Source organism: Chrysochloris asiatica, unplaced genomic scaffold, assembly GCF_000296735.1.
Source record: "Chrysochloris asiatica unplaced genomic scaffold, ChrAsi1.0 scaffold00002, whole genome shotgun sequence".
NCBI lineage: Eukaryota > Metazoa > Chordata > Mammalia > Afrosoricida > Chrysochloridae > Chrysochloris > Chrysochloris asiatica.
In genome coordinates this window covers 19,482,652-19,493,756 of record NW_006408520.1, presented here as the reverse complement: position 1 = coordinate 19,493,756, position 11,105 = coordinate 19,482,652, and the positions used below count along the sequence as shown (strand labels likewise).

Sequence of the window (11,105 nt, the reverse complement as noted above, 5' to 3'; positions counted from 1 at the left end):
GGTTTGAACTGCCAACCTCATGGTACACAGTCCAGTGCTTATCCTGTAGTGTCACACCAGGAGCCCGTCTGAATATAAATAAGTCCCTCTAGATATAAGTAAATATGAGAATACCTACTCATTCATTGGACTCCTGGATTGATGAGATTAGTTAGCAAGAGTAAAGAGAACTATAAAGGAATGGCAGATATAAGGCATAGTCACTACCCTCACTGGCTGATATAGATAGAGTGCCCAAGAACATACCTTCCCCTAGGCTGAGGTGCATACTCTAATGGAGATAGTTTGATGGTGACTCATTGAATGGCAGAGAAGTTGCTGAGGTGCTGCACTGGCAAAACTTGCTGTAAATCCATCCTCTAACTTTTCTATCGGAGTTTTTGAGTCACCAAAAGGCATACTGCTCTAGGCTGGCTTTTTTTTTTTTTTTTTTTTTTTAAAGAAAAATTAATTAAGCTAAGCTATTGTTTGGCTTTGGAGTCCAGCTGTGGCACTGTGGGTTAATGCACTAGAGTGAGATGTCGGTTTGAACTGCAAGGTTGATGATTCAAGCTCATCAGCCACTTCTCAGAAACCCTATATAGGGTTGTTATGGGTCAGAACCAACTTGACAGCACTTAACAACAACAACAACAACAATGGTTTGGTTTTAAGAAGACTTCAGTAAATATTTTTGGTTTAGTTTTAAAGACTGTATCTCAGGGCAATAGTTCAGCGGTTCATCCAGCTCCCCCATAGCTCCAGAAAGTCAGCATTCTATGAGAATTTGAAATTTTGATCTGCATTTCCCCCCTTTTGATCAGGATTTTTCTATAGAATCTTTCATCAAAATGTTCAGTAATGGTGCACCTGCTTTTCTTAAAAAATTGATTGCACCGTCACATTCAGATGTTTGCATAGAAAAACAATAAACTTTCCCCCTTTTTTGCTTTTCTGTCATTCTGATAAAGGCAACGTTGACTTCTCTGATGGATAAGGCATTAGAGTGTTTTTCTGAAACTAAGGAGACTAAAAGTTCGTTCAGTAAGTGAAAATTACAGAAGGTATATTGTATGTCATAAGGAGCTCTGGAAGCGTAGTTGTTACCAGTTGGGCTGCTAACCTCAAGGTCAGCAATTGGATACTACCAGTGGTTCTGCGGGAGAAACATGAGGCTTTCTGCTTCTGTAAAGATTTACAGCCTCGGAAATCCTGTACAGGGTCGCTATGGGTCGGAACCGACTTGATGGCACTTAATAACATTTTATGTCATGTATGTGGAAAACTATTAGAATTTGAGATTGAAATGACTGCCTTTGAGGTATTGAATCACTGATGATGAAGTTGATATTTAATGACTACTTGACGGAAACATTGAGAACTTAGAGCAAATATTTTCTAAAACGGACATTCTATGAATAGGTTTAGCAGCACAGCAATTACACTTGTTTTGAAATTTTTAAAATTTGGATTACATTTACTTTTTTTAATTCAAAGCTTTCCTCAACCAAAAATGTAAAATGACACTGAAGACAAATTTAAGAGAAACTGTATTATAATAAAATTCCAAGAAAATCAATTTTGATAGGTAGCAGATACAATGAGACTATAATAATATTTTTATAATAATATTTAATATAACAATATTTCAAAGAGTAGGACTATGAAGAGGAGCAAAAGAGAGGAAGGGTTTGACAAAATATTTAAAACCTTGAATGGTGTTGATACAAATAAATATGGATTAGTAGTTAAATTCTGAGATCATAGGCTGAAGGGGCCCCTTTTGAAATATGAACAAAGTAAGTTAAGGCCATAAGAGGTAATTTTTCATAGGAAAAAAAATGGTATTCATTATCCCTGTGACTGGAGTCCTGGCGTGGCTCTATAGGATAAACACTGGCTTGCTAGCCACAAGGTCGGTGGGTTAAACACACCAGCCGCTCCTTGGAAACCCTATACAGGCTTGCTATGAGTCAGAACCGACTAGACAGCAAGTAACAACACCCCTATGACTGAAATAATGTTTTTGTTGTGTGCTGTGGTGTCGATTTTAACTCATTGAGAGACCATCAGGACAGAACAGAGCTGCCCCATATGGTTTCCTAAACTGTAATCTTCACGGGTGTGGCGCTGTGGGTTAAGGCGCTGGACTGCAAAATCTCTTTGAACCGCAAGGTCAATGGTTCAAGTTCACCGGTTGCAACAACGACAACAACAATCTTCACTGGTGTTGCGCTGTAGGATAAGCACTGGAGTACTAATGCAAAGTGAACAGTTCAAACCCACAAGCTGTTCCTCAGAAACCTTATATAGGATGAGCGGGAACCCACTTGACAGCACTTAATCTTTCCTAGAGCAGATTGCGAGGGATTCGCTATTGATTTTAAAACCACCGACCTAGCAGATAGAATAGAAGCGCTTTAACCATCTACCAGTGCTCCTTACTACATATTTGAGACAAAAATATAAACATTTAAAAATTTTTTGACAAAGTTAACAAAGGCTGCAACTAAAAGAGCTGGGTTTTAAGCTTAAGGTTTTAAGTCAGAGACAAGCATGCACTCTCAATTTGTCACTTGGGATCCCCGTCGGTACCAGTGTATTGGGCAGGCAAAGGGTCTGTTCTAGTATAAAAAAGTTATGTTTTCCTAAAATAACCACTTTGCTTGGGATTATTCTCAAATGTCACTACGATTAGGTAGGACTGCAAAGTAGGAACATAGAAAAATCTTTCATCGTCAGGGGGGAAAAGGCCAAAAATCTTCCATATAAACAGATCTTGATAATAAATTTGGAGGGAAACAGATAATCCTTGAACAAAATTTGAGATTCTGGGTTTCCTTCCCAATTGAAGAAAATTCGAACAGCAGGCCTCAGGGTAAAGATAGAAGAAAAGTGCTTTAGCTAAGGTTGTCTCCACGGAAAGAAAATTGGCACAGTAAAAGATGCAGAACACGATCCCATTTTTGAGGAAAAGAATGTGTATAGTGAAGTTTGGCAGAATTCTCTCCCCAAAAACAGAATCAGTTTAGGTGAACCCAGTGCCAGGAGCGCAGCGCTCACAATTGTGTTAGCGCCGGCAGCGGAAGGACTTCGTTGTCACAGCGCTATTAAAGAGTCCTTCTTTGTTCATTTCTAACTATGACCGCGGGACGTGGTGTTCTTCCGCGCTCATCGCACAGTCCCCGCCTCCCCGTGGCCCTGGAGAGCTGCCATTCGGCACCGGAGTCTCTCCGCGCTCCCAGAATGCACCGGCAGTCCGCGGGAAACCAAAATGGCGACGGGCTGTATTGAAGTGGGTTGTGTTTGAGGCTGGTATACAAACGCCTACTCTACCTTTACTCTTGTCCCTAGCACTTCGGTTTGTGCGTACGTCTGTGCGGGGTCCCTGGTGGGGCGGGTGCTCGGACTCGCAGGGGAAGCGCCCAGGGGGACGTGATTGGTTGTTTTTTCCTGTATGAAGCAGTTGGCACCACTGAAGTGACCGAATGAGGTGAGAGACCTTGGCCCGGGGACCTGTGCTTTCGGAGGAGGAGTTGGGGGAAAAGAGGAAGAAAGGAAGCAAGTATAAAAGAGAAAGATGGAGGCTTGAGGTGGGGGTGGGGTGCCAGTGTGTTTTTGGGTGCCTTGTTTTTGTGTATATATGTTGAAAAGAGGGGATGGAAAAGGAGTAGTCAGTTGGGTGTTGGAGAAAATAGGGACTGAAGGAGCGAGTGGGGCGTTGGAGGAGTCGGTTCTGGAGTCGCTGGATGAAACGTTCAGACGGGGAAGCTGTGTTTCGAGGGGCAGGAAGGAACCTGGGGGCGGGAGACGGTTGGAGGGGCAGGATGAACCTGGTGACGAGGGGGTGGGGAATCGAGGGGAGGAGCCGCTAGGAAATGGGGGCTGGGGAAGATGTGGGGAGCCTAATGAAGGGGCTGCCTCTGGGACCTTAGGGGGCGTTAGGGGAAGTAGCAATTGGGAGTGTAGAGTAGTGAAATTGTGTGGAATTGGAGTATAGAGGTAGAGTCCAAGGGCTCGGGGGAGTACCAGGATAAGGGGAACATTGCAGTGGAGCCTCGGAGCAAACCTTGCAAGCTCCAAGGAAGAGGCGGTGGGAAGGCAAATACAAGATGCTGGGAGAGGTACCTTATATTTGGAGCTCAACAAATCAAAGGTATTTCTTAGGCTTAATTAAATCTAGCCATATTCATTCAGTTTTACAACTGAAATAATTATGGTTTAACTCGTTGCCAAGATTTCTTAGCATTATTTTCGGAGTGCCAGAACTCTGTTTTACAGTCTGGTGTTGGTTGGTTGCTAGAGTTTTTCTTTGGAAGCAATTAGAGGGAACAGATGGATTTATCAGGCTGATTTTACTAACTGAAGGCTGAACAATGGGAAAAAGGGCTTAGAATGTTATTCTATTGTTTAAGAAGGTAAACTTTGCTTAATGATAGAACCTATCTACTACCAGTTCAAATATGAAAATCTAGGTAGGCCTGTACATACTGTGGAGGAAAGCATCCTGTGAGGTCAGGACAAAACTAGGAATATAGTAATAGTGCCAGATTTAACTTGACTCCACATGCTCCGGTAGTAACTTTCTCCTTCAGATTGGTTCCATATGATCCTCTTGTATACCTTGCCTACAGGCTGGTTTCAACTTCATGTTTTCATTCTCTCGTGAAAAGGTCTTTTTCTTGGCAGTGGATTGCAAAGACAGTGGAATTTCAAAGTATTTGATGTGGGTAAAATAAAATGTACTAAAACTACTAGATGATCTTTTCAAACGTTTTGAGAATGATTTAAATGGAGTCACTTTGACTAACAGCTCTAGTTATTTAGTAATTTTGGCAGTAAAGAGTTTATCTTAAATTTGTTAACATTATTCCACTTTTTATTTGGAATATTATTTACATTCCAAGTATTTGGAATTATAACATAAAAGGGAACAAGGTGACATTTTTTGTTCTTTAGATTCTTAGATTTTAAAATGTATTTAAATTAATAATCTTAATGTTTGCTCACCTTCATTTTTTTAAGTGCTAAAAATGGTTTAAGATATTTGAATTAAGAATGCACCTGTTTCCTGATACTGTATATTCATAAGTATGCCAATGTTAATGAGCTAATGGAAATTACCAATTTTAGATCTAGTAATATAGAACTATAGTAATCATTTAGTTAAACTTTCTTTGAGATGAAACTAAATATGTTGAATAATAGCATAAAATTATGTCTGTGGCTTCAAAGATCTGTTAGGAAAGGAATTTTATTCTGTATTTTGTTATGGGTAGTAAACCTTAATGTCATGGATTATGAATATATACCTTTTCATTAGAGTTTTGACTGAAAGTATAATTTACTGCCAAATGACTGAATAACCAAAGTTGTTAGTCATAATGGCCCTATTTCTTTTTTTTAATTCATGTTTCAGCATAATCGTTACATCTGACTTGAGGAAACTGTGGTATCGTGATGATCTATTTTTACATATGGGGAAATTTGTCTCTGGAGTTGCTGTGGCAAACACCTTGTAGCTTTGGTGGTTCTGAAAGTAAAACCTGACTGCTGTTTGAATTCGTCTCAACTCCCATGAAAAATTTCTTGATTAACATTTTAATGCTGTATTTTTTTATTGTTTAGAATAATTTGTTTATTGTAGAAGAATACAGGGCTAGAAGTCCTGGTGTGGTGCTGTGGCATAATGCACTAGACCTGGACCGCAAGGTCAGTTTGAACCTCAAGTTCGGTGGTTCAAATTCACCAGCCACTCCTTGGAAACCATATACAGGGTCTCTATGAGTCAGAATTGACTTGACAACATTTAACAACAAAAACAACAGAGTAGCAACCCTAAACTTAGAATATGGTAATTTCTTCATATGTTTTAAAGCCATGATTTCCAGTAGTAGTTTTTACAGTGATGGTAGTGTTGGGTATCTGCTCTGATCAGTATGGTAGTCAGTAGCTACATATGGCTTTTGAACACTTGAAATGAGACTAGTGTGACTGAGAACTGAATTTACAATTTGATTCTTTAACATACTGTGGAGCCCTGGTATTGCACTGTAGGATAAGCACTGAACTGCTACCTGCAAAGTCAGTGGTTCATACCCACCAACTGCTCCTTAGAAACCCTATATAGGGTTGCTTTGAGTTGGAACTTACTCCACGGCATTTTAATAGCAACAGCAACATGGATACTGTATTGGAGATTAGAGATTATGTTAAGTGACTCTTAGCAACCCTATATACTATTTCCAATGAGTGGCTGGTGAGTTTGAACCACTGACCTTGTGATTAGCAGTCCATTGCTTATCCTACACTGCTATGCCAAGACTCCTTGGGAATTATGTTGTTTGTTGTTGTTAAGTGTCTTTGAGTCAGTTCTGACCCATAGCAACCGTGTATAGGGTTTTTGAGGAGTGGCTGGTGAGCTTGAACTACCAACCTTGTGGTTCAAACTGACTGCAGTGTAGCACGTTAGCCCACAGCACCACATCAGGACTCCAAAATATTCCAGCACCTGGTATTCCTAGGTGGTCTCCCATCCAAGTACTAACCAGGCCCAATTGTGCTTAGCTTCCAAGATCAGATGAGATTGGACATATTCAGATAGTATCATCCATGAATTAGAAATTGTCCATTAGTCATGGAAACCACAGTGACTCAAAAGATCAGGAACTGCTATAGAACTGAGCAAGTTCAAGTTCACTTTCTGTATTTCATGTCTTCTATTAGGGCTCCTGTTTTGTATAACAATGCAAATGAATAATGAAGGTTGCAGCTTCTCTGGTACATATAAGATTCTGCTTTCTGTATCAGAAGCCACCACCAACAAAAAAAATGAATGTTAAGATTACTTTGTTATGTAAAAAATAGTTATTTTTGCACACTAAATTTAAAAGGCAGTTTTTATTAATGAAAATTTCAAAACATGTACAAAGTGAACAGAATAGTATAATCAACTGTTACGTATCCGTCACCTAGCTTTAATGTGCTGTCGTTCTTGTTTCATCTATACTTCTGTCCACTACCTTCTCTTCACCATTGGTTTTACTTTTTAAAAGTTTTGTGTTTTTTTAAAGTAAAAATTACTGAAATACATACATTTTAATTGTTAGTTTAAAATAACAACTTTAAGGTTATAAGTTACATGCCATACTTGCACATATATAATTCATGTGTATGCTTTTATGGTGTGTATAATTTAATATTCACAGTGTTGTGCAACCATTGCCACTATTTAATTTCAGAACACTTTCCACCTTTGTTGTTGTTGTTGTTGTTAATGCTGTCAAGGAGGCTCCGAATCCTAGCGACCCTGTATAGGATTTCTCAGGAGCGGCTGGTAAGCTTGAATCACTGACCTTGTTCAAACCAACCTTGTATTCCAGTGCATTAACCCACAGCACCACACCAGAAATCCATATTTTATTTGTTTACACTTTTGGTTATTATGAATATGTCTGAATATTCATGTACAGAGTTTGTGTGTACTGTATTTTATTATGTGACCATCTAGGACTGGAATTTCTTAGTGGTGGCCTTCTGTTTTGCTGCTGTTAAGTGTCGTCGAGTCTGTTCTAACCCACAGCAACCCTGTATAGAGTTTCCAAGGAACAGCTGGCGACCTTGAACCGCCGACCTTGCAGTTAAAACTGACTTTGCCATCACGCGCATTAACCCACAGCGCCACACCAGGATGGGAACTTGATGTTTAACTATGAGTAACAGCCAGATATTTCCAAAGTGGTTGCATCATTTTACAATTTCACTAACATATGTACTATATGAGTATTCTCATTTCTCTGCGTCCTCAACATACCCACTGCAATGAAGTCATTTCCGACTCATGCATGATCCTGTACAGAGTTTCTAAAACTAAATCTTTACAGGAGCAGACAGCTTCATCTTTCTCCTGTGTAGCAGCTGGTGGATTTGAACCACTGACCCTTGTGGTTAGCAGTCCTACAGCACCATCAGGGTTCCTTATATCCTCATCAACACTTAATCAATTTTTGTCAGTTTTATTATAGCTATCCTGGTGGGTATGAAGTGGTATCTCATTGTACTTTTGATTTGCATATACCTGGCTAATAATGTTGAGCACCTTTTCATATGCTTACTGGCCATTTGTTTATCTTCTTTGGAGAACTGTCTATTCAGATCCTTCACCCATTTTTAATTGCATTGTCTTTTTATAAAGTTGTAAGAGTTCTTTATATATTCTGGAATAAAGTTTCTTATCAGGTATATGGTTTATAATTATTTTCTTCCATTCTTTTGTTTTAACTTTCATGATGGTGTTCTTTAAAGAACAAAAGTTTTAAATTTTGATCAAGTTTCATTTATATATATTTTTTTCTTTTGGTACTTGTGCTTGTGGTATCTAAGAAACCATTGCTTAATCTAGGATAATTACAATTCTGGTGGCCTGTGTAATTCATAACCCTTGTCATGTCTTTCTCAATTATTCCCGTTCCCAAGAAGTGTGTTGGTCATACCTTAGATTACTATTGCCAACATTTCATATATGTGTATCAGTTAAACAAAAATTGTTTCATAAAGGTGGAACTGCAGTCTTAGCTTCAAAATCATATTCTTCCAGGGTTATTTGTGTAGTAATAACTTACTCTTCCTTTGTGTTATGACATTTCTGACAAATACTTTGTGTAATACAAAGTTTTTTTTTGTTGTTGTTTAAGTGGTTTGTGAAGACAGCTCTAATAAAACAAAACTGAACAGTTCCAAGTGTAGCCTAGGATGAGGATTTAAAAATTAGGGAAACAGGGTATTAGGAGGGATCCTTGTGGTGATATTTCTATCTTATTTTAATATTCGGGTTATGGTATTTTGTAGTTTTGCAAAATGCTGCTATTGGGGAAAACTAGGTTAAAAGGACACAATGACTTTGTTAATTCTTCCAATTTCTTGTGTATCTACTATCTCAAAATACAGTGTTTGATTAAAAAACAAAAATTGGTTAATTGTTGTTAAGTGCCATCAAATCTATTTCAATTCACAGCGACCCTGTACAGTGTTTCTGAGAAGTGACTGGTGAGTTTGAACTGCAGCTGTAACAAGAACAAGAGTTTTTTGTGATTCAGTCAGCCAGGTGAAAAAAAACAAAAAGTTAAAGATGAGTTTCTGTTTTTACCTGCCTTTGCTAATGAAGTTTATATTGCAGAAATAGCTCCCACAACTTTTTAGTCAGGGAGGAGTGAGCACAGTGATCTCATGGAAAATCCTAACGTAGACCCTCAGAAGGTTTTGGCCTAATTGGATCTACTTAGCTCTGCAACTGCCTTAGTTCTTTACCCGAGTAATTGGGGTGATATCTGCCTGTGTTATTCACAGTATTGCCAGGAGAATCAAGAAATAAAATATGAGAGAAAGCTTTTTATAAATGAGGTATATTATATAGTTGTAGATTATTAATTTACAAAATTTCTTTTCAAAAAGAGTTATATGGCTCAAGAGAGCTATATGCCCCAATGGATAAGCTTCTGCTTGATGTTCTAAAAGCCTGTACGACCTTCCTTTCCAGATTATGTCTAATACAGAAAGAATAATTATTTTCCTATATTCATAATTATAGTTTCAAACATGTTGACCAAATTACTATGTTCTTTATTGAGTTTGCAATATACAAGGTAGACTTCAAAAAGTTCAGGGGAAAATGGAATTGAAAAATTTTTTCCACAAACTGTTTTTGTTTCTTCTGTTATTGGACAGGGGAGCTGTAGGATAAGCACTCCACCACAAGGTCAGTTTGAACTTCAAGGTTGGCTGTTGAAACTCACCAGCTGCTCCTCAGAAACTCTAGAGAGGGTTGTTACGAGTCAGAACCACTTTGATAGTACTTAGCAACAACAGCAATTGTTGGACTTTCTGTTTTTTGTTTTAAACTTTTTATTGTAAATTAAATGGTTTACAGAGCAGATCATCAGGTTTATATTGTGTACTTCGTTTCATTTCAGTGATTGCAGTCCCTTTCATATGATATCAGTTACCCCATTCCTCACTGTAATTTTTATTTCCATTCCACTTTTTCTCCCAGCCCTTGTGAATTTTGTCCTTGGGTAAAAATGCTGTGGTTTTGATCTTGACCATTCCATGGTGTGCACACCTCACCAGTGTTGTTAGCCTCCCTTTTACCTCTCTACTGCTTGGCTGAAAATTGAGCCATGAGGGTGAGGTTCAGTTCCATATCTGAAGAGAGACTGTACCTCCAATGTCTTTCTGACCAGTAATCTTTTTATTATATTTTTTTGAGGTTTTTTTTTCCCCCACATTTTCTCCCACTCTATCCAGAACCGGTTAATATGATACCTTTCAAAACAGTTAGGAGTGATTGATTCCAGGTATCATCAGTTTGCATTACTCTTCTTTCCTCCACACTTGGAGAGACCAGTAGTTAGATGTTAGATGGCTGCTCTTGAACTTTTAAAATCCCAAACATTTTTCACAAAAGTAGACATTGAACATTGTGCTTGTTATACAAACTTTATGAAGCCCCTTCATATTAAGATGAAAGCCTTACTGAACTCGGTCAAATGTTTAGGGGAAATAAAGCACTGTCAAAGTATGAAAAATGCTGGTCCTTGTTGGTATTTTTAGGATGGTTTAGAATTCATGCTAGGTAATGTTCTAGAACCACCAAGTAAAGCTCAAAAAGCACTGACGCCAAGACCTATTGTTAGTGCTGTCCAGTTGGTTCCAACTCATAGCAACTCTGTTTGGGGTTTCCAAAAAAGGTTAATAATAGGCCATATTTTTCATACTTGAAAAATCTTATTGGCACTGTTTCCATCACACTCATGTTTAAAATACTTAGTCATTGGTAAAGTAAATGGAACCTTGGTAGTCTGGGAACTTTGTGGACTGTTAAATGATTTGTGGAAGGTAATTAATTATTATATGAAGAATGTGTTTAAGCAGAGGCTAGATGACCGTCTTGTTGTGGTTAAGTGCCTTTCAGTCAGTTCCAACTCATAGTGACCTTGTGTAGGGTTTCTGAGGAGCAGATAATGAGCTTGAACTGCCGATCTTGTGGTTCAAACCAACCTTGTGGTCCAGCATATTAACCCGCAGTGCCACACCAGGATTTCAAAATGAACACCTTTAGTTGGGAAAAT

General features: G+C 38.5%; 1 protein-coding gene across 4 annotated transcripts in view; it reads left to right on the top strand.

Moving 5' to 3' along the window:
- Nucleotides 1–3,187: 3,187 nt before the first annotated feature.
- The window catches only part of MTF2 (metal response element binding transcription factor 2), a 61,599-nt gene continuing 53,681 nt past the window's right edge, over nucleotides 3,188–11,105 (top strand). For all 4 annotated transcript variants that reach the window (XM_006830958.1, XM_006830959.1, XM_006830957.1 and 1 more), the window contains exon 1: nucleotides 3,188–3,472. Coding sequence is in view for 2 of the 4 variants with exons in the window: in XM_006830957.1 (XP_006831020.1) it covers nucleotides 3,468–3,472 (5 nt within the window). In the remaining 2 variants the exon portion in view is untranslated. The remainder of the gene's footprint in view (nucleotides 3,473–11,105) is intronic.